At 49.0% G+C, this 22,858-nt stretch overlaps 6 protein-coding genes across 6 annotated transcripts; 1 reads left to right on the top strand and 5 right to left on the bottom strand.

Annotated features, from left to right (window-relative positions):
* Positions 1-454: 454 nt before the first annotated feature.
* On the bottom strand, positions 455-1,747 carry ABOM_002070 (uncharacterized protein; the record flags this gene model as incomplete). Its single annotated transcript, XM_022529200.1, has 6 exons — positions 455-507; positions 575-733; positions 794-1,038; positions 1,118-1,172; positions 1,243-1,365; positions 1,423-1,747. The coding sequence occupies 6 exons, from the start codon at positions 1,745-1,747 to the stop codon at positions 455-457; spliced, it is 960 nt and encodes a 319-aa protein (XP_022392418.1).
* A 930-nt stretch (positions 1,748-2,677) lies between these two features.
* On the bottom strand, positions 2,678-4,670 carry ABOM_002069 (cytochrome P450; the record flags this gene model as incomplete). The annotated part of the gene is made up of 8 exons (XM_022529199.1): positions 2,678-2,920; positions 2,973-3,153; positions 3,218-3,275; positions 3,334-3,388; positions 3,436-4,240; positions 4,304-4,399; positions 4,449-4,488; positions 4,535-4,670. The coding sequence occupies 8 exons, from the start codon at positions 4,668-4,670 to the stop codon at positions 2,678-2,680; spliced, it is 1,614 nt and encodes a 537-aa protein (XP_022392353.1).
* Positions 4,671-10,632: 5,962 nt separating this feature from the next.
* On the top strand, positions 10,633-12,147 carry ABOM_002068 (uncharacterized protein; the record flags this gene model as incomplete). The annotated part of the gene is made up of 1 exon (XM_022529198.1): positions 10,633-12,147. One exon carries the CDS (start codon positions 10,633-10,635, stop codon positions 12,145-12,147), a length of 1,515 nt encoding a protein of 504 aa, XP_022392354.1.
* Positions 12,148-12,351: 204 nt separating this feature from the next.
* On the bottom strand, positions 12,352-14,232 carry ABOM_002067 (uncharacterized protein; the record flags this gene model as incomplete). The annotated part of the gene is made up of 5 exons (XM_022529197.1): positions 12,352-12,597; positions 12,658-13,855; positions 13,917-13,987; positions 14,038-14,111; positions 14,172-14,232. 5 exons carry the CDS (start codon positions 14,230-14,232, stop codon positions 12,352-12,354), a joined length of 1,650 nt encoding a protein of 549 aa, XP_022392349.1.
* Positions 14,233-15,136: 904 nt separating this feature from the next.
* Positions 15,137-16,561, bottom strand: ABOM_002066 (uncharacterized protein; the record flags this gene model as incomplete). Its single annotated transcript, XM_022529196.1, has 3 exons — positions 15,137-15,264; positions 15,314-15,473; positions 16,331-16,561. 3 exons carry the CDS (start codon positions 16,559-16,561, stop codon positions 15,137-15,139), a joined length of 519 nt encoding a protein of 172 aa, XP_022392350.1.
* A 2,995-nt stretch (positions 16,562-19,556) lies between these two features.
* On the bottom strand, positions 19,557-21,113 carry ABOM_002065 (uncharacterized protein; the record flags this gene model as incomplete). The annotated part of the gene is made up of 4 exons (XM_022529195.1): positions 19,557-20,287; positions 20,348-20,561; positions 20,624-20,680; positions 20,751-21,113. The coding sequence occupies 4 exons, from the start codon at positions 21,111-21,113 to the stop codon at positions 19,557-19,559; spliced, it is 1,365 nt and encodes a 454-aa protein (XP_022392351.1).
* Positions 21,114-22,858: the final 1,745 nt, after the last annotated feature.

The raw sequence follows: 22,858 nt of genomic DNA, 5'->3' as shown, positions 1-22,858 counted from the left end.
AATTAATTAATATTATTACTATAGCGTTATCTTTGCTAGTAAATCAGTCTTAACTTATTTATACTCTTCTAACTACTAAGTATATATATTTACTCTAGATGTCAACTTTTTATCATACTGATCATCTATACCATGATTCCAGACTATAATAGAACATATATACCTACTACCCGTGTATATGTATCGCAATCCTAGCTCTGAACCCAGGGGTGCCTTGTTCAGGAGTGTTTCAATATTTGCAATTATTGTCAAACCCAAGACGTTACGACCTTGTGACGTTTGAACGAAATTCATAATATTTGTAGAAGCTTCAACACATCCACAGCTTTTGAACATTGTGCCCATTGAATATTTCAACAACATTGAATAAGACCAGTTGGCTATTTTGCTTGCATCTCCCCACATGTGCAGCTCCTGAGGTTCAAATGTTCGGTTGGATGATTCAAGATTTAGTCTACACGCTATGTTTGAATTCATCGTAAAGCGTTGGCAAGAAGGTATTGAGATCTATTCCTCGGAATCAAGTCAGCTAGCAAATAGGGATCCACAATGAATGAGGGTTGCTGGTACTTACGCGACATCTCGATCCCACAGTGTACCATCAAGTCATGACCGACTTGGGGAGATGCTCCCGCGATCCAGAATCGCGATCGAAGTTCCCGTCGGCCATTACTCATGCGCCGGACTTGATGAATCAGGTAAGATTGGTCATCAAATCCCGATGTGATATGCGCTTATACGCATGTCAGCGTCTCATTGCTCCTTGCTTGAAGTCCACGATAAAGGGACATACCGCCAATGTGGATATGACCAACAACCATCGCCTCGACCCCCTGGTCGTCGAATTTTCTTTTGTCAATTCCCAGTTCTGCGGGATCGATGAAGGCGATCGTCAGCTTGCCGCCGTCATTTCCGATGAATTCCGAGATGAAGGAATAACTGCCTATATAACGACTTGGTAGGTCTTCCGTAGACCATTCAAGTGTATTAGGATGTCTCCAGGCATACTGGTGTGCAATTGGATTCCACAGTTTGTATCTTGTGTCGGTGAGCGCAATATTAGCACTCGGACTTTTTATTCAAATTGATGTTGGCAATTTCCAAATTAATGATGTACCTTGTTGTGTCTGTCAAGTGCCAGCCAAACCACCAGTTGTACATGTCACCGGTTACTGCAAAAGAGCCTCAGTAGACTTGTACATGGTACGGGATTTCATTCCAATCCTAGCTACGTTGACTAACCTTCTGGGATCTCCGTTCGCGCGGCGATGAAAAGTGTCTTGTCATGTAGTATCGTATACCCATTCTCCATAAGTTGGTATCCCTTTTGTAGGAGATAGTCTTTGGCTTCTTTGGCCGGGTACCCTGGGGAGATAGTATTAGCGTCCAGAAGGAGCGCGGCGGAGTGGCTTCACAGCACACCTAGGTCACTAGCCCAGGGACTGGCAGACAATCCCTTTTGAAGTTCATCGGAAATTGGTGGAGTGACCGAATTATAGAATTTCGCAAACGGTTTGTCAAAGTCATTCTGGCGGTACCCCAGATAGTAATTTTTGTCTACGGGATCATAAGGGTCCGCGTTAACCGATGTAAGACTCCCCGATTTTTCAGTCGCCATCTTGTATGGGTCGCCGTGGGTTTGGGTGTGTAATTTGAGGGCTTTTGATGGTCTATTTGAAGTGTTCGGGAAATCGTAAGATGGTTCGGCGTCGTCATGACTCTCAGTCTCAGCTATCCGCAACGTCATGACCCGCGACATTCCTTACGAACGCAGCGACGTTCCAAGATTGTTCTACACCACCTGTCCAACAATACAAGAGAACTGGCACATCTTTAAATGGGGCGCGCAGTTTTGGGGGTTTTGTAGGCTCCTTGCTTCCAGGTGATCACTGGATACACTGGCTGGGCCCAATTGATTAAATAATGCAGTTCTCTTCGCCAGTGAACGTAATCGGTACGCGAGCCGTATGCCACACACCATATGAAAAGTCAAAATGACCACAACACCATACATTTAGACTTCTATATCAAGGATGAGTAGTTCAATGGATTCGGACAGTGCGCAACCTTGTGGCCCTGTACATTATAGCCAGAACAGTTGAATAGGGCGCGCCTAGGAGTCGATTCACTAGATAGGGCCTTACCTGCCTATATCGCTTCATCATATACCAAGAGTCGCCGGTTAGCAGTTGCAACTGCCAGCAGCTACACAAACACGATGGAAACGACGTGTCTATTTGCGCTGTTTCGAGACCCCGTCCAGTTCGTAGCAAGAATGCTGCCATTGAGTACTCGCATACCATGTCTAGAGGAGAGAAAGAAATAAGGCGTGAGGAACAACCCAAGGAAGCTAAGGTTCCATCCCCAAAGTAGACTAGTACTAACTGCCTTCGGGATGTCGTATATAGAGATAAAAACCTCTCTTGTTCCAAGTCCTAATCATATCATCAACGATCCTACGAATGAAGGGTCTATATGGCTATCGATACGAATTGGTATGGGGCACTTCTAGTAGAGACAGAAACAGATACCATACCCATTCTAATTAGGAAAGAGAGTACCACAACAATAACTCTGCTTTGGACTAGTATGCAGAGTACGAATAATGGAGTTTCATTTTGGCTAAGTTTAGATAGGATAAGTTGGAAGGGTGTGGATCATGGCTAATCCTACCGACTTAATCGGTGTATTTCACCAACGTTTCATTGGCCTCTTCGTGCTCCCGTTCAATCACTTCGCCATGCTTCTCAGATCGTAGGGAGAGGCTCAATGGGAATGGTTTGGGAGCTATCAAAAAACCATTTGTCCAAGCTCTTCCCACGTTATCATCTATCTCTTGATGTGACAATTGGCGTCCTGTAGCTGGGTCTGCCCCAGGCGTAATGTCGAACGCCCAGACGAGCTTGGCGATATTGATAAGCTGTATATGATCAGCATCCGCAATAAGTGTATTTCCGGGAAGATATAATTACAAGAGAGTTTTCAGCGAGGTGAGATCCAGGGCAGACGCGTCTTCCTGCCCCAAACCCGTATGTCCGGTTTAAACCGCTGATGGTCGCGGCACCCGACTTGAATCCGAGGTCGTGTTGCTCGAATCGCTCCGGCATGAAAGCCTCTGGATGCTCATAATTCTCAGGATCGTGGTGGATAGCCCTGCCAGCCAAGGTATCAGTGTGTATTCCAAGGCCGTCACAAAAGTCAACCCGGATGGTCATACCACGTGTTCGCTAAAAACGTTGTTCCTTTTGGGAAATGGTACGTCCCATACACGTCATCTATATTCATCAGCAGGGTCTAGTGTGTGTCGAACATGGGTTGAGCGAAATTAGTTACCTTCAGTGAGAACATGTGGAATGCCGCCTGCTGCGACCGGTCGCCAACGCAGCACCTAACCATATGTAAGATAGGGATACAGAATCGAACAAGGTGGCGTACCTCAGTGACACAGTGCTTGATATAGGGCAAGTTGTCCATGTCGTCAAATGTCGGAGATCTCTCGGTCCCGCATAAGGCGTCCACGGCAGCTTGCGCTTTACGCAGCACTCGCGGATTCCTTGCCATTGCCAACAAGAAACTTAGTAAGGCAGATGCTGTTGTGTCAGACCCTCCTTCCATGAGGACACCTCCGATATATGCAATATGTTCGTCATCCAAGCTGTACTTTCGTTGGAAACTCTCTTCAAGTAGCATATCCACGAAGCATTTATGAGACACACCTCGGGACTTTGTGCTCCTGACGCTCTGGAGAAGCTCGAAGTAAAGCTCCCGCTGCTCTTTCCGGATCTGTTGGGCCCATTTTCGCCACGGTGCTAAGAAAGCTGGCATATATTTTAAAAAGGGAAACACGTCGATCGGAGGAGTGGCCCCTGTTTCCAAGATCGCTGTGAATTGATCCTGGACATGATACAGGCGCTGAATATATGGACTGTGGAATTCAGACCCGCGGATACCGAACACGGACGCAAGGATCACCGCTGTCGAGTACCGGCGAATGTGATCATAGTAATCCTGGGGGGACTGCATAAGTTGACGGAGAGTGAAAGTTGACTCTGCTGCTTGCAAGGGCCGGAGAGACCCCACAGCCTTGATGTTTAACAGCTCCTGGAATAACTTTCGCTGGTTCCTCCATTCCTTACCATAGGGCATGAGCAGCAAATGGGTATTGTCCTGCGTAATGACTTCTGTTCCAATATAGTTCGGGGGTCGGCTGGAATAGATAGCGCCACGTTTGTCAAATAGGCTAGGTTAGGCATGTATGAGTGCGAGAGTCTGCGAGGTATGTATACGGAAGACTTTTACTCACTCCCTAACCGCACTCGCTGAATTCAGTATGATGAGGTCTTTCGGGCCGACCTTCAGGGAAACAACCGGGCCATAAATCCTTGCCCATTTTTGAAACCTTGGAGCAATATCAGCATGGATGGGTTCAGATCTGGAGAATCCCGTACTTTAAGAATCCCTTAGCGGAGGGTATCTGGTGTATGTTGCCTGGAATTCATTAGCTTCATCAATCCAGTCACAACCAGCAGCGTACCAATTAGCGGTAGTGTTGGAGGACCAGGAGGAAGAGACGCCGAACGCCGTGATGCTCGCATCAGCCGCAGAGCAAAGGCGGTAGCTGATGAAACAATAAGCGCTATGAGAAGCTTGAGGATGGTAGCGGCACCCATCTTGAACAACAGGCATCTAGGAACAGTGTGAACATTTATGCTTATTGAATTGGCGAGGTGCTTGGATTGCTTTTAAAGTCAACATGTCCGTGTTTAGACAGTTCCTGCCAGGCATGTCAAGAAAGCTAAGGAGGATAGGGAATGACCCTCATGTTGGCGTTGCGTAAGCTGGTGGGGTATTATGCAGCCAGTAATAGCCATTTCTACGGATTTGTGCCATACCAAATGTGCGGGAGTTGTGGGGAGCCATACATATACTACCGGGCAAGCATGGAGTTGGCGGGGAAAGGAATGCCGTGGGAGGCTTTTGTTTGAAGATCCTGCTGATCTCCCCACCCGGGCCGCGTGGGGTCAGCGAGACATGCAATGCGCCTAGGTGGTAATACCCGCATTTTCCACATCTCTCCAGCTCAGCCATGGTCCGATAAGGTTATTAATCTTCGAGGTCTGTATTAGATTGAATTGAGCCAGAAGTGCGGATGAACGAAAATCTGGCAATAACTGGTATGTCCAGGATCCCAATATAGTGGCATCTACTTCCCTATTTACGCGAATCCGTAGAAAGGCTCTATCAGTGTTTCTAGAACCACGTTACCCTCAAAGCTCCGATGATCTATATCTTATTTACCTCAGGGGAATATAATTTCGCCTCATAGTATGTATGTAAGAGTTCTCAATGGTGACGAACTACCTCGAACACCAAACCGGTCATCTTGCTCTACCCATGGTCATTTACATATATATAATTGTGAGAGTTGCCGATATTTACATTAGGTCAAGTGCATAGAACCGGCAAAACAGTCCGCAACTAGCTGACAATGCAAAAATATCACAAGGACTATGACACCAAAAGTAGATCACTAGACACACCCATTCGTATACACTTTCGAATACTAAGAACTCTCATACAGTTGTGTTGCAGGAACCGCGAAGTTTCAACTTGTGCTGTAGTGTCCAGCACCATAGACAGGTATATTTTACTCCATGGAAAGAACTGGCCCCCGTTCCTTCCATGAAGTAAAATATACCTTTCCCTCTGTGATATGACTGCAGGATCATATCCCCAGTAGGACGTTGAGGCAAAGGTTTCTTATATTTCGGTGCTAGTAGCGACACGTGTGAATAGGGATTGAAGATTATCATAAGACTGGGTTGTCAACTTTTGAGGGAGAGAAGTCTGGAGCTTGTATGACACACGAAGGGGTTTTATACAACACTTCGAAACACACTGGTCAACGTTAAGGGTTGGGTATGCCTGAACAAATTTTGGGTCGATTTTGAGATAACTCAGATCCCAGTATCTTAAGTTATAAACGGACTGCAAAGCACAGATGGTTGGAGATGAAGCGCTGACCTTTAATTTGTCGAGTGAAAAGGCCGTTCCATGCTCTATTTCGAGCGCATAAATGTCCCAAATACGGAATGCAGAGTCGTAAGAGGTCGGCTGCCCAAGGTCTCCATTAGCCGGTCTTTGCTCAACGACGGTGTATTCGAGTGCGGCCTTGATAACCTTATCCATATCTAATTGATCCTGATATTGGATTAGACGGTCTCGGAGTTCAGGCCATGGGAACCAATCAATTACGGGGCAGTGAGGGACGTTTATTTGCATCGGCGTGGGTCGATACACAGGAGGCACGTTATAATATGTGCGCTTGCAGGGGAAGTTTCTCCAAAGCTCAATTTTGAAGAAGGCGTCATACCCCGACTATCTAGCGTTAGTATGGTTGGAAACTCTATGAAGCAAAAGTTATGAAACAGCTCTTACAATTAGTTTGAATGCCCCCTCAGCGGAAGTCCAACATGACTCGAATATCCAAGACAGGCTTGAGGCAACCCACCGTTCCATTAGGGCTCTATTGGAAACCGTCAGCCATAAGCACGCAACTCATATTAACCCAGCAAGCACATTAGCAGCCACAGTACCTTGTAGTAGCAAACAACTTTGAGTGACCTGTTGTGAGTGTCTTGACCGCATTGATATGTTGATCGAGTCCTCCCTCAGACGCCTCGTAACTTGGAAACCCATCTTGAAAGATACATGTACTAGACAACAGAAGGTTTCCACTTTCCCAATAGGATGGAACAATCGTATTGGATTGGTCTGGCCATTGTTGGTTTACAAGCCGGCTTCTAGGAGATCTCGCGATGTTTCCAGAATGATGCAAGTCCTCATTGGCATTTGCATCGTAGTTAATGGCCATGTTGGTTGGTTGATAAAGGTTCCGTGCGCCATGAATGGTCTCACAGGTTTGAGTATATGCAGGAAATTCAGGATGTGAGGTCTCCGGGTCCTCGCCAGCGACCAGACAATCTTCCATGTGAGGCGCAGTACCAGCTGCCTGATGCTCGTTGTAGTGGATTGCAAAAGAAGCATCCAATTGAGGACCGCTTTTTTTCAAGTCAGTTGCATAATGATCATTCGATTGGAGAAACGGTAACGTTGAAGACTGATCGAAACATTTAAGCCGGCCATCTGCATTATCTGCTGCAAGAGGTGATAGATCATATATCGGTAGGTCAAGGTCAAGATCTAAGGTTTGGAATACAACACAATATTACGTCAATGTTTATCCGCTGCATAGAGGGGCTGTGGCACTCACTGTTTCCATGCAGTAAATTTCCATTGAAAATCTCTCCAAGCTGCAGGGAAGGTGACACAGCCCATTGAAGCTGGGAATTATTATATCTGTCGACAATTTGCTTCAACTGCGCAATCTGAACTCGAAGATGTATATTCTCATCTTCCAATCTCTTTATGTATCGCTCCTTCTGCTCTAAGGCTGCTTCAAAAGCAGCTAGTCCTTTCTGGCGATGTAACCTGAAAGTTCTCTTTCTATCCCGCCCTGAAAGTGTCGGCTTCAGCCCAGAATATATGATCTCTGCCATGGCTAGGGCCCCAGAGTCGAGGATACTGGAGGCACTAGATTCAGCTATAAGTGCGCAGCCAAGGATTTAAGCTAAATTCGATACATTGCGGGGTAGCGGGGTGAGCTCCGGCGGCGGGGCAACAGGCCAACTAAACCTAGAAATGACCAAGCGGTGATTACGCTTTGCTCATTATTGGGAATTGTCTCCTTTGGCATACGCATACAGGATTCAAATTTACATTTGAAAGCTACAAACGTCCTAATCACTGCCACAATCCATTACCGTAGCAAATAGAAGAAACCTTGCGGTGTTCAAATTTGATCCGATATTGTAAGTTGACCAGACATGGCTGAACGGACCTTGAGCGCACATAATGCTATGCAACGACCTCCATGAGCAGCACGAACTAGATCTTTTGACCCTGTAGTACGTGCGCAGTAGGCAGTAGACTGTTTCTGTAGTTACTCACGGTCCGGTAATGCATCCTTAGTTATTTTTAAGCTTGTGTGAGATAATCAGATGTTACGGTTCTCAATGACTGGTCCGGGAACCTCAATATCTCTCATCAGTCTCCTTTGGGATAGTAGCCAGTTGCGATACATTGGGCGATAAAATCCTGTCAGCTCTAACCAGTCTTTGATATCAGCGGCGTTATGTTCGTCGGAGGCTACTTGTATCTTATGCCGGCCGATTTGACAGGTAGAGTGGCAAAGATCATTTGAATACCGTCTTTCAGCCCGAGTCAGCCGTAGATCAGAGGTTGAGGACATAGTCGGACTTTGCAATAGTTCGTCCATCCCAGACTGTATCTGATGCCCCTCATGGTCATACCCAAGGCGAGGAACTCTCCCATCCACGGATTGGTACTCAAAGCCAATGCCCGTAAGATTGGCAACGTTTGTCTCATCGCCCATCTTATCAGGCATTTGATCATATACCGGTCCAAATGAGTCATCCGGTGCTTCCAAGTCCGCCGACTCTGAATACTCTGGCAAATGGGCTGAAACTGGAATGATCCCATTCACCATGTCTCTCACCAGAGTATGGTCCAAGTGACCACCGTGGTCAGGAAGGCTATCAGCAGGGAGGAAGTCTCCAGAGTCGGACATTCCACTTGACATCGATGTCGGCTTGTTAGCGTCATCAGGCAGTGGACCCCGTGGTCGATCCGACTGACAGTTGATTTGCCTTTTCTGGCATGCCTGGCATGGTACAAGCCCATCACACTTCCGCTTTGAGATACGACACCTATCGCAGGCGCGTAAAACTCTCTCGGACAGTCGAGGGTCCCTAACGTGCTGCTTCAGATGACGTTTCAAGGCATCCCTGCAAGAATTCCACAGTTGGCCACAGATGGTATTACTTGTATGGTTTGAGTGTCTCGAGTGGATTGGGATCCTCTTACAATCGAGCAAAGTCTTGGGGGCAGAGCGGGCAATGATAAGGTCGTGTGTTACTATGTGTTCGGTAGTGGCCGTCGAGGTGTTCACGACGCTTGAACGATCTGTGGCAGCCCGCTACTATACACGGAAATTTCTTCGCCGCTTCCATAATGCTTGTACTAGTACAAGGCCATCACCGTTCCCTTCGCATTGGCAGAGGTTGTGGAGAGAATCAGAGAGGGAGAGCGTGGAACATCTACAGAGGGAACTGACTAATAACTTGTGCCGGGAAAGCATCCCGCGTATGACCCCCGGTGGGGTAACGGCGGGGTGTAGTTCGGGTGGCAGCATTCGGTGGGGAAGCTTCCGCCGTCTCCGGGATTCCCCGCTGTCCTCGTCTGTTTATCAAAGAACCAACTGTTCAGGAAATAGGCTCGCAACAGTTCACGAGGAGCGACACCTGCTCAACGTACTTGTACGACAGCATTCAGGGCTGCTCTGTTAGAGTACACTTCAGCATTCCAGTTGAATGAGTACATTAGGTTTATGTTTTTTTTTTTTTCTTTTGTTTGTGTGTGTGTGTGTGTGTGTGCGACTGAGGACGGGAGCAGCGGTTGAAACTTTAGGGGCCTTTCTTGACGAAGCTGAGGGTTGTACTTTCACTTGAAAGTAGCTTACTAGCCGCTGAGAGTTTGAATAACCTCAAAAGGCAAGAGACACGCCTACCTGATCAAGGGGTAGAAGGTCGTTATCGGTAACCAAATTGAAGCTTCGATCGCTTAGGACAAATGACCCAAGAGTCAGATGTTGATATGTGCAGGACTGGATTGGGTAGTAGAATTTTTAGTGGTCCAACCTGAGCCCTCCCTGGACCCACACTGATCTTGGTCTATCCAGTCGGTCGGCGGATACCCAGCATTAGGCTTAGTAGTTAGGCCTAGTTCCGTATAGACTAATTTGGCCGGTAGGACCCCCCCAGATTGTTATTTAATTATACTACAGATTTACCACCACCACCAAGCAGGATTAAGTCATTTTGTGATATATACAATTCTATATATCTTCAATACAGAAATTATCCATTAAAAGGTTCTAAAAATACTTGGATTGGCTAAATTCTCAATTTCCAGTACGTTTCCCAACAATGCTGTGTATATATATATATTGCTACACATAGAAGAGATATTTGTTGAAGATAACTATAATGCATTTAATTTTCAATTAACGATATACACATCTAGAGATATTTTCAGCCTATGGCAAATATGAAGGGCCCAACTATGTAAATAAAGCCAGAGATGTAAGATGTTACTTAGGTTAAATCTATGAAAACCCGACCCCAGCGAGGGGTTGGGCCCTAGATCTCGAGCACGAACCCGCTGCGAATAACTAGCTGACTGACCGAAACGGTTACTCTAACCAGGCAACTGTCGTTGGACTCGTCGATTCGTCTATATCAGGCAAGTGTAAGCACTCCGGCAGACTACTGGGGAGGCACTAATTTCCACAATAGTCGACCTGCCCCAGATTCCCCGCAATATGGGGTGGAAATCCCCCACATCCAAGGAAAAACCCCAAAATGAGGAACTCCGAGCCGTCGAAGTAGTCTTATAACCCCAGTATAAAACCCGGCGCAGGTTGCGAGATGGGCCACTGTACGGGTGAACCCTGGGATCACTCATATTGACCGCGCTGCTCAGATGCACATGATGCAGCTTTTCACCCGCCACCTGTTCGCGGTGGGCCTGTTCCTCACGGCCGCCCAAGCGTATGCGACCAGCAGGTTGGGGATGCTGCGCACAGTCGTCACGACTGACATGGAGCAGGATGACCTCGCCTCGCTCATCCGGTACCTACTTTACACCAATGAACTCGATACACAAGGCATCATCTACAGCTCCAGCCGCTTCCACTGGGCTGGCGACGGCAATGGCACGAAGTTTTTCCTGCCCGACCGCGAATATACCTCCCCACAGTGGACATGGCGCTGGACCGGCACGCGGACGATTCAGGATCAAGTCCTCCAAGCATACGCAGAAATCTTCCCAAATCTGCTTAACCATGATCCATTCTACCCGACACCGGACGAGCTGTTGTCCATAGTCAAGATCGGCAATATCGACTTCGAGGGTGAAATGGGTCACGACTCAGATGGGTCTAATCTCATCCGCACGCTGCTGCTGAACGAAGACGCACGGCCGCTCTACTTGCAAGCATGGGGTGGCACCAACACCATCGCCCGTGCTTTGAAGTCAATCGAGGAGCAGTACTCGGGCTCGCCGCAGTGGACACAGACCAAGGACGCAGTCTCCCGCAGAGCCGTCATCATGGCAAGTGGCTTCCAGGACGAGACATATGCGAACTACATCTCTGTCAACTGGCCGGAGATCCGTGTTGAGCAGTTGGGGGCCGGATACAGCACCTGGGGCTACAACTGTAATAAGGGTCAGGGCAACGTCCGTGGTCTGCCAGACACCCACGTATACTTTACCGGTGACTGGACCAAGGCGAATATCCAAGTAGGACCATACGGGAAGCTCTACCGTTCCTGGCTCGACGGCCAATCTATGCCAGGTGACCCAATGGACACTTTCGGCGATCGACATGCCGCCAATTCGTCAAGTTTTTGTCAGCCACTGGACCCGTACGCCTTCCTGTCCGAAGGTGACAACGTGGCTTTCAACCCCCTACTTACCACCGGCATTCATGATCCGGCCAACCCAAATCTCGGTGGCTGGGGCGGTCGAGCTATGCAGAACAGCACCTCACCGAACTTGTGGGAGATGGTTGAAAGCGAGAAGAATAGGACCGGCGCGGAGTTGGATGGCTACACAACGGGCCGCTGGGCCGCAGCCATCCAGAATGACTTTGCGGCTCGTGTGCAGTGGACACTGACGCCGAAATATCAAGACGCCAACCACGCACCCTCGGTGAAGATCCTGAACGGAACCACAGTACAGGCGCATCCTGGGGCCACTGTAACCCTGGCGGGTGCGGTCAGCGATCCAGACGGCGGCAATGTCACCACATCCTGGTGGCAGTACGTCGAAGAAGGTACATACCCGGGCAGCGTGACAATGACTGAGTCAGGGAGCAATTGGGCAGACGTGACAATCCCAGAGGATGCCCAAACTGGCCAAAATATTTCGATCATTCTGCAAGGCACTGACGATGGAACATTCCCGTTGACCCGCTATGGCCGCATTTTTATCCAAGTCATATAATCGAATATACCCGGACCGGTATGTCGCTACGAGCTCTAGCATGGATGAAATGAGATACAAAAGCTGCAGGCCTTTCTGTGTATATTCCCGGGCGCAGCAATAACTGCTTAGTATGATACAGTAAATACCGCTCTGCTTCACTGATTGTCATGTCTCATTGCCACGATCCCTTGCTTCCTGCGTCAGCTGAGAATGTACATATATTTATTCCCGGAGGTCGATCTGCTTCCCGGCAAAATATCGATATCTTCTCGCGCCTAGAACCCGAAGTCTCTTCCCATAGATGATAAACAGAGCATTGCCAAGGAGTATGACGGTTAAGATCACACTGAATGTAATGTAAAAGCCCGTGAGCCCAGAACTATCAATCCAGGGAGCCAGAGCAAAGACAAAGACCGTGGAGATTAGGTTGCGGATGAAGGTAACACCCACGAGAGAGCCCGCCACAATCTGTTTAAGTAAATCTGTGAGTAGTCAAGGCATAGAGTCATGATTGGGATTGCCACTTACATCGGTGTAGGCATCAGTTAGGTACGTGAGAGAGACGCTACTGGGTGGTGTTGAGCCAAAGGACGCTAGTCCGAGGCCTACAGCTGGAACTGGCCACGGAAGCCCCCGATCTAAGCCGATTCCAAACATGATGAGCCCCGCAGGTACAAAGGGAGTAAATGCCAAGGATAGCCAAAGGCGCATCTCGGGCTCATAAATGCCATTGTTCCTCCGCGCGAGAAGGACAATGAGTTTGTCACTTAAGGGCCCTGCGAGGAGGATTCCCAAGGACGTGCCAATAAATGAGGGGAGACCCATCAGGCCAATCTGCGCGGCACTGAAATTATATGGCGGAATGGTCATCCAAGATGACAGCGTGGTGACGGTCACAGTCACCGCAGCTGTCATAGCTCCATACACAACCGCCATAAAAAATATGGCCGGAATGGTGAAAAGCATGACGAAGGGCTCGTAGCTATAACGGGCGAAGTTGGCTAGAGAGCTCGGTGAGATCGTCCACAGCGCAAGCCTCTGCAGATAGGTCTTCTTGGGAATAGAAGGGTCGATCCAGTTGCCTCTCTCCGCTTCCCGTCGCATTTTGTTGTCTTCTTGTGGATTTTCCTCATCATTTGTCACGTTTTCTTGATGCTCAAAACTTCCCTTTCTGTTTTGGACCTTCGCTGGTGACATGGAGGGAGGAGCTTCCTCGGTAGGGGTTGCAACAAACTTTGTTTCTTCATATAGAAATAGAAAGGCGACTAATCCGGCACCGAATAAGATCACCATCCACCACCAGACCCAACGCCAGCCCTGTGAGTCCACGATGTACCCGCCAGCCAGCGGAGACAGGCTAGTTCCCACGGTCATGATCCAGACGTAGATACCATTCATCAAACCTCTCTGGTGGACGAAATAGATATCTGCTACCGTCATCTGAACCAGCACTTCTGCCAATGCCCCCACGACGCAGCTCAGGATATTGACTGCCATTAAGTCCGCGACGTTCATCATCCGTGCCGTCCACACGCTGATAGCGCATTGGAAGGCAGTACTAAAGACATATACTGGCCGTCGACCATATTTCAGGGCAAAGGGGATGATAATCACACTTCCGATGCAGAGCGCACCACATCCTGCTGCGTAGCTGTCATTCAGGATCTCGAAGCTGAACCCGAGCTCGGCGTTGACAGGACCCCAGGTTACCGTTGCCACATCGATTCTGGGTGAGGTGTGACTCGTGAGATAGGTTGAAACCCGTGATGGTAAAGAAGATGACCTACAGTGCAAAAACCATCATCACATAGTAGGAAACCAAGGAAAAGTTGAGGTGCTTGCGCCATGTGGACCAATTCTATTGTATATCAGCAGGTCTTCCTTGCCTTCGCGGATGCTCAAACTCACCAGCGGATCGTTGGGGTCATGACTTGGCTTTGGTTGTAGGATAACGTTCGATCCGCGGTCACACTCGGAAGCCCCTGTGATATGTAATAGTGAGCAAAAAGGCCCTAAAGGGAATATATCGTGCTCGTGTATACCTTCAATGCGAACAGTGCCGGGTGGCCATGCTGGGTCAATATCCCTGATTTCCGATGCCATTGCGATTGATTTGACGACTCTACCGCACGCGACAATGAAAGCCAGACGGGTTAATCTTCTTTACGAGCTCTGCTCATGGTACCGTCGGCATCTTATAGTAGTAGTTTGATAGAAACTCCGCACACCAGCCTACACCACAGTCCAAGCCATGGTACTATGTGCTTTACGACATCGTTTACGCTCTGAGCATGGATAAGCTATTTGATACGGCGATCACTCGAGTTTCCCATCAATAATGCGGGGGTGGAGCAGCCCCGTCGAGCTGGAAGGGATAGTTGGAGCGACAGTCCAATAGCGTCAATTTGCGCGACGGACAGTCTGTGCTGAAGTGCCGTGCGGGGAAGCCTTGCCGATGGGATCTGGCGAGCAACACGCCGTATTCATTACCCACAGACGATACTTTGGTGGTGGTGGCAAGAGGTGTTGCGTCGAATGTGGTCATCTCAACGGACTCACTCGTGCAATTCACGATGGTATGGTGTTTTCCCAAGCTTCTTGTACGCCGTTATCGGCCGCTCCCATTCTATCGTTCTCTGCCCCTTCGGCCGTAGACCCACGGGCAGAGTTTCCACTGTAGAGCTAGCCAGAACGAGACAACCCGTTTCGTCTAGTAGGGCGTAATCGGGAAGCAAAGGAGAGTCGATCTAACGAACTCGTCGTCGAGGTTGCCAGAACGGCATCCGTGTACTAACACCACATCATTTCATTTTCGATATGACTGCCATACCTCGTGGCCTCGTATTCGAAACTCTCAACACTTAGATTGGTTCCCCTGGGCTCTAGAAAACGGGCGTTGCGCGTGAGGAGAGACTGTTCAAATGTACATACAAACTCCTTATACATCTGCTACAACACAATCAAGACCATACAAAGCCCTTCCAATGCCACGCGATCATATCGGCTTCTACACACGGAAGGAGAAAGCGACAGGGCCCAACAGGTCAGTATCCTGTGCGCCCTGAGATCCATAGGTATCAAACCACGTTTTGCGCAGTGTGTTCTCCAGTGTAGTGGCGCCTGCAATTTCAATATCTGCAGTTTGTCAGCATTTAGATGATCCTTCTGTCCGATGAATGCCTACCGTTGAGACCGTCTCTTGCATATGAAGTCACTTCCAGTGGTGCCGCAGCTAGGAAGTTAACACCGTCGAGTTGCAAATTGTTGGTGTTCACGCCCCAACTACCTCCAACATCACCCAAGTCGATAACAACCGCGATACGGTCTCCAGACGATTCATTTTTCTACCAAACAGATAGATCAATGGTTGTCTTGTGACTGCCAATGCCACTGGCACTTCCGAGTCTAATAATATTAATCCAAGCCTTGAGGGTGCTCATTTGGTACTCGACAAGCTGGTCTTCGAGTCCAAAGTGGAGTTGAGTCCAGTCTCACTTGCACTAATGGAAGACAGGCCCTCGACAGATAATGTCCAAGATGTCAGCGATACAGGGGCTGGTACATCGTTGAGTGTGACACTGATGGTCCGTCCATTGGACAATTTCACAGTCTGGGTTCCACTTTTGCTAGATCTCAGGAAGGTATTTGCCGTCTCAGCAACGGCCTCGGCCTCGGTAGCAATAATATGTTTGCTGAAGCTTGAGAGACCGTATGGGTATCATTTATTAAGCCAGTTTGCTTATGCAACCGTCTCGCCCAAGGATAGTTCGACTCCGATGTACCCAACGGCTGTGTTGAACGCAGCAATGGGTGAAACTTTCCCGGTCCAGAAGTTCAACATGAGGGGACAACCCCCCGCGAAAACGCTGGACATATGTTTTCTTGGTAATTGCGAACGAACTCGAGATGAAATAGATCGGCTCAGAGTCACTGATGCAACGGTTGGTCGTGATGGTGGATATATTTGATGATGTGGAGTGCCAAACAAAGGGATCGATCCCCAAGGCCTTCAGAGCTGCAGGAGCCTTGGATTTGGAATTCACCCGCTTTGTAGTCTTCGAAGAAGCCATTACTCAAAGGCCTGCCGGATCTGAGCTTTGACCTGAGCGCAGTCGATGCACAATGATTGTGGATGGGACGGAGTGTCCCTAATAATCACGCTAGGTAGACCTGAACTCGCATAGGTGAGAGTCTTCCTGACATTAGCCAAGTTAAGACTTCTGATATTATCCATCCGAAGGGCTTTGTACCGAGGACCACCTGGAAGAGGGCGCGTGTTCTTGGCCGTTGCGAAGTACTCTGCCAGGCCCTGCATCTCGAATGGTTTCACCGGGTAAGAATAACCGCTATCGTTGAAGACAGTATCTGTCCATCTTGCCGCCACACGCCAATCAGTATGCCGAATAGGCAAATTCACCAATGTAACATCCATTTGCAGAGCTTGATGAGCGTGCGCCATACACATACTACCTCTCGACGCGAGGATCCACTGAAGCCGACGCGGACTCTATGCATCCGCACACCCATTACTCGAGGAGCCGAGCGGCGTGAAAGGCGCAAAGCCAGGTCACACATAACATGGAAAGTCGCGCAGCCAAAACACGGAAAGCACCATTGCCACCGTCAAAGCTGAGAGACTCCCCCTGGGGAATACCAAGCTAGAGGGTGCCCTCGAAGAGTGAATCGTACCTGTGTAAGTGTGTAGGCGCAATTTAGGCCGAGTTCGATAGTGAATATTTTCAATCCCTGGACGCGGTAGTCAATATACAAGTATGTGACAGGGGAGTAAACGTCGTGCTCAATTCTGGTTGCAACTTTATCATGACCCGTAAATGTGTTGGTATCTCTGATTATGTAGAACTGATGTGGAGTCAAACCATAACCTCGACACTTCTTGAACTATTCCAGCACCCTGTCGGTCTAACATTGCTTCCACTTTAACCCGAGTGAGTCTTCGAGAATCGATCCTCCCAGACTCTTTATGATATGGCGCAATTCACCACTCAGGATGTGTTTGTTCCAGTAGTTGAAGGATGCATCTGGCCCTGCCCCAGCCAAATGGTCGACGATGTAGGCTGGAAGCGGATATATCACCACCTTTGAAGCATCTGAGATTCCGTCATGTATTTCAGATCTGCCCGTTTCTTTGGCGTAAATTGCAACAACCATATAATTTTCATCTTCTGGTCTAGTCTAGAAGAATCGATCTTTCCGATAGTGCGTCATCGAATCCACCACTGTTGATGGTTGAGATGCAGCCGTGTATTCATGTGCGATTGTGTGGACAGATGGGTTTTCCAGTTTCTTTACTGTACACCACAGGCAATGAGGCATTCAATTTTCTTCCTTCGAAAGCCCCTCTCGACCCTTAACCTATATATAAAGGAAATGGTTACGCATAGGCTGGGGTTCCAAGAAAAACGCAAGAGGTATAATGTTGTCTCTCAGGTAGGATGCCTCGTCTAATTTAGACAGGTAGTAGCGATATGACCCACCAGAGGTTTGGACATCCCTTTCCATTCATCTGTCCTCTCCTTCACAGCGAGAGTCCTGATCGTCCGAGGGTTGATCTTGTGTCTGAAACAACAGGCCAAGACTATGAGAATCAGACCCATGAACATGCATATCTAGGTTGATAGATCATAATCCAGCCCGTTCAACCATATTCCTTGTAATATCCTAAGGAAGCAGAGGATTAATGGTCGCTGTAGAAAGCTGGATCCGTGGGATGATTCGAGTGGGAATGGCGCAATACAGGCAAGGTTTGGACGTCGACCTAGTTGGATGCATGTACCCCTTCTTCCCTGCAGTTGAGCATCGCTCCACCAATAGTCAGACTGCCATGTACGTGGCATCAATTGCATGTCCGGCTGCAAGAACAATCCACCTTCCCCATCTGCTTTGAGTGCAAATAATTTGAAGAGGCCCTTGTTTCCCTTCCATCACTAAGGTTCCGACATCTACCTCTCACACTACAAACAGCCCCGGCTACTAGCAGGTCAACTCTGGTGGATTGACTACTCTGTATCAAGAGCATGGGTAAGAGCCATTAAGAGCTTTGGTAGCACGGGGATCTACTATGCTATGCGACGGCCGGCTTCATATACCGAGAAACACTCATTGACGGGCTACCGTCCTATCATTGAGAATACCCCTCCAAGTACAGGTTAATCATGCACCCGGCCTAGCGGGAGGGGAGAAGATCAACATCTTTGCTTGGTGCCACATCACTTCCCACTGTGCATGCCCCGCTACATCAGGCCGAAATGACGTTATATGCAAGCATCAGTGGCCGGATGAGTTGTTGGTCTATCACATATTGAAGCAAACAAGAAACGACTGAGTCCATTGGCCTGGTTATTTAATCTGCCGCCTCGCACAAAGTCAACTCCGATCTTGTTGCAAACATCTAATTCTCTAAGTTGAAACAAGGCATATTGAGCAAACTGCACAATGGTGAGTTCGGCAGCATAACCTCTCTACTCACATGAGGAGATCGCGAAGTGGAAGGAAGAGTTGCGGAAGATTGTGAGTGCATGCGATCGACCGGTCCAAACTCGGCTAATCTCAGGAAATATTATCGAACACAGATTATGACAGTAAGTCTGTTGCTCTTTGAACTACTTCCTCCCATATCTCACGCATTATATCTACTAGGCTATATCGATCCGTATGAGATCATCGGTACTGTAAATGAAATGGGCCTAGGTATGACCAACGAAGAGGCTGTCGCCTGGGTGAAAAGGCTGGACTTTGACAGCAATGGCAGGGTGTCATTCGGCGGTATGGATCCATCCAGCATCAAAGCTCCCTTGTATTCACTGGAGGGAACAGAATTCCTCGCAACGGTTGGTGAAAGGAGCAACAGCAGCAGCTAAGCACACGTTGGGAGGATCAAGGAATTGGACATGATATCGAATCACTTATATGATAGTGGGTTTCCAGAAAAAGCCTGCTCATTACTTGGAGTGGAGCGGTCGAGGTACATAGCATCCTCAGGGTACTGGTATCATCCTCGAATAGTTTAGTTGTGATGTGAAGCTTTGCACTATCAATGCAAACGTGGCCAACCATAAGTTGTCTACTAGTCGTCCAGGCCAAAAGAGTGCCATGCGCTACGTGGCTACCATTTTTGTAGTTCGTTAGATCTGATAGTGGCCGTATACCCTACTAGTAGTACTGGCGGGATCAAGGATACACTCCGGAATTCAGGTATCTGATTCGCCTGGATTGGGTGGTCTTGTATGTCCTTGTTATCCAGAGATTATAGGATCATATTCATGCCTTATACCCTACTGTGAGAACGCTCGTCTTCGAGCCAAAGGAAAACTGAAAAGCATTTTATTGTCTGAAGAATGATGAAATTTTGGTCAGTCTGCCACGACACCACACTCTGCAGTCTCTGCTCGTCCAATGGGATCTGAGCCCTACTCTGAATCGTCCAATTCCTCTGGTTCGGGGGACTCAGGTGCCGCTTTCAGTCCTTGCTCGATCATAACCGCCTCGGCAAGACTCATATTCCTACATTCGACAGCGCGTTGCAGTATCTCGGTATGCAGGTGGTCATCCAGGGGCGGTTTGGTACCCTTTGCCGAGTGGGCCATAATACGAAGACCGTAGAGCAGAAGGTCCGACGGGCCAATGTGCTCCAAGTCGGCGTCCTGGATCTCTTGGCCCTCCTTATCGTCCACTGTCTCCTCCGTGGCCATGAGCAGCCGGCGGCTACCTCGCCAGTTCGGGTCCACATAATTATTCATGGAGTCTGCACTACCAATAACCATCTCAATCCATGTCAGAGCCCAACCGCCATTCGTCGCCCACTCCTGGAAGCCCTCCGGGTCAGTGATGGCCATCCATGCCACCGAGAATCCCGCCGATAACAGGGGCCCGACGCCCGGCACAAGACCCAACCCTGCGGAGACAACGGTCTCGATCAGGTTGAGAAGAAACGAACTTCGGGGCGGCACCGGCTTCCAGATTACATCCACCGCGAAATTTGCGTTGATGAAATCAAGGAAGTCAAAACTCAGGTTGGGGCGCACTTGTTGGGCTAAATGTCCCGTGGCGATGTCACCCACTTCTCGTATGACAATGAGCTTTTCTCGCCAGATATTTGTCACTCGCAGCCTCGGCGTTAGGGCGAGCAGCTTGATGCATTCTTGAGGACCGCCTCGTCAGTATCCAGTCACTTCCGGCGGACATCCCTAGATGCACGTACCCTGCACGTCGATTCCTAGACTGTGGCCCCACGCAAAGCCTACTCCAAGCTCCGGGGTGAAGTCGTGGCCAAGAAATTGGTTTATTCTTGGACGCCAAATATCTCGCCGTCCCTGATGGTAGAAGTTAATCTGGACGTAGGTGCAGAGTTGGGGAAAGTCCTGGTCGGCTTGCTGGGACAATGGAAAGTAGATGGCTCGGATGGGCGTGACGAGCTAGACATTGCGCGGTAGGTTAGTTTCTATACACATCGCCACAATACTTAGCAATGGCTTACGTCAAGCCAGATCCACTGCTCTGCTGTGGTTGGCAGAGGACAAGGATGCACCCGGACCTAGCAAGATCAGCCGTTACTCGCTACGAAACAATGAGTTAATACCGCTGCAGCTACTCGGAAGACTTACCTTCTGCGCCCCTCCGTTGTAGCTATCCCTGAATTCGGCTGGGTTCGTCTCCAGTGGGATCTGAGCCCAGCGGCTGATATTGTTGTTCCGGCCATAGCTCACCGGAAGATGGCTCCAGAATCCATACCAGGTCCTGGGTACCCCGGATGGCCTCTCACGCAGATACTGAGATCGAGGGCCTTCATGATTGGGCTGGGGAAGATCGCGGACCTGTCGAGCCATGGCCACATTGCTAACCCATTCAATTAGAAAGTGAGAATAAAAATGATTCGCATTGTTGGCATCGAAAAAGGTGAGATGGTTGGCAAATCGTAGGCTTGATCGCTGGAAATACACTTCGCCTTCCGGATGTGCTGCTGCCATGGTGGATATGAACCTTGAGAGAGGATGCCAAACCGAGAGATGGGGAGCACAGGACGCCACGTCCTCAAATTTATAAGAAATTACAGGGTGGACAAGGGAATCGGAAGGAGGCGGCGATGGATATTGCAACTAATCTGCAATGTTCAGCTTGACTGCGTAGGATATTGCCACCACCATCGCATCGGCCAATACATGGAATCGCAGGTATTCTGCTGGCGCTTGGTTGGTTCTGACCTGCATTTGCTCTCGGGCGAGCTGAAACCAAGTAACAGAAGCAAAGGAAGCACTGCAGTTCGACAGTACCACCCTTCCAGTGGGCGTAGTTGTGATTGGGGCCTGGCGATGCACCATACGTTGCTTTTTCTAGGATATATTGGCGATAGCCAGCCACACGGACCCATATCCATGCATCTAAGCGGGGCACCACCAGGTTACAACTTCATAATGAAGAGACACTGGACCAGGCCGTAATCACGTTCAATCACAGCCTGCATCGATAGTGGGGGAGACACCATTTACCCAATGTACTCCGCATAACACGACCATGTAAGTGACGCGACGAGCCCCTGCTTTCCCCGTTCTGTCTTCCAGTTTGTTGTCACGGCCTATCCCCACCAAGCGATGGGAAACCCGGCCCGTGTCTTGTTATGGCTGCATTTTCCTCTCCGTCCTAGTGCTATACCATTGATGCAAATGGTACCTTTGTTTTGGCGCTTTCCGGCCAAGGGGATGAGAGGGATTTGGGGGGAAGTTGGGGTGATCAGGGCTGCTGCACGATGTATTGGCTTGCCGGTATCATGCCAAGCCCTGCGGCCTCCAAGTGCAAGAGTGTGCTGGGGACATCCGTCAGGGTCCCAGTGTGTATTACTACAGAATCGGTCTCAGGCGGAGCAGAATGGTAACATCCCACTTAGAGTTGTTTTCGGGTCGGGTTGAGGTTCAAGACCTAGGGCCCGCACCGGAACTCACTGCGTTCGGGGCGGGTTCGGGTCTAATTATGAATCGATCAGTGACCGAGAAAGACAATATAACATACCTGCGTTACACGTTTTACATATAGGAGGGGGAAAGCCTTCGAGTCGGGTATCTTGCATGACTAGGGCGGCTGCGGAAGAGTAGCCGATCTGGGTCGCTCCCGTCTTGAAATGTGGGCGCAGAGCGAGTAGTGTATTTAGCGTGGAAGACTTGTGCCAGGGGCCTGTGGTCGCAATTCGATATGGTCAACATCCCAGGTAGGCTGATGTGGCTAGATAAATAATCGGATCAAACCTGGTCGTCAATGAGCGCTAATGCGCCTTGCGTTTTGCGTTCATTGTGTTGGGCGCATATGTCAGCGCCACCTGGTCTAATGGCCTTGTCCACAGACTAGTTATTCTGTTCCTTTGACTAATTCTCAGTGCTAATCTCCATTGTACTTTTCATGGTGTGCCTGCCAGTAGCATGGGACGGCCTCCACCCCCAACGTTGCGCCATGCTTTGGGGCTCTTTGGGTACCATTAAACCAACCAATTCTACTTGGCGCGAACGCAAGCTGAGAGTAGAGACAAAGGATGTGTTTACTTCTCGTAAATCTCAGAATGTAACCTTGACTCAAGTTGCCGGCTATTGTGGTCTGTTGGTGGCATCGTCCTGTTCCTTTCCACCCTGCCTATACTAAAAAATATATATCGCCGAATGCCACCCCCCACAGATCCTGTCCACAAAGGAAGAGAAATAGAAGTACATTCAGTTCCTCAGCAGCAATG

Source organism: Aspergillus bombycis (genome assembly GCF_001792695.1).
Source record: "Aspergillus bombycis strain NRRL26010 chromosome Unknown contig00014, whole genome shotgun sequence".
Classification (NCBI taxonomy): Eukaryota; Fungi; Ascomycota; class Eurotiomycetes; order Eurotiales; family Aspergillaceae; genus Aspergillus; species Aspergillus bombycis.
This window is presented reverse-complemented; position numbering and strand designations above follow the sequence as displayed.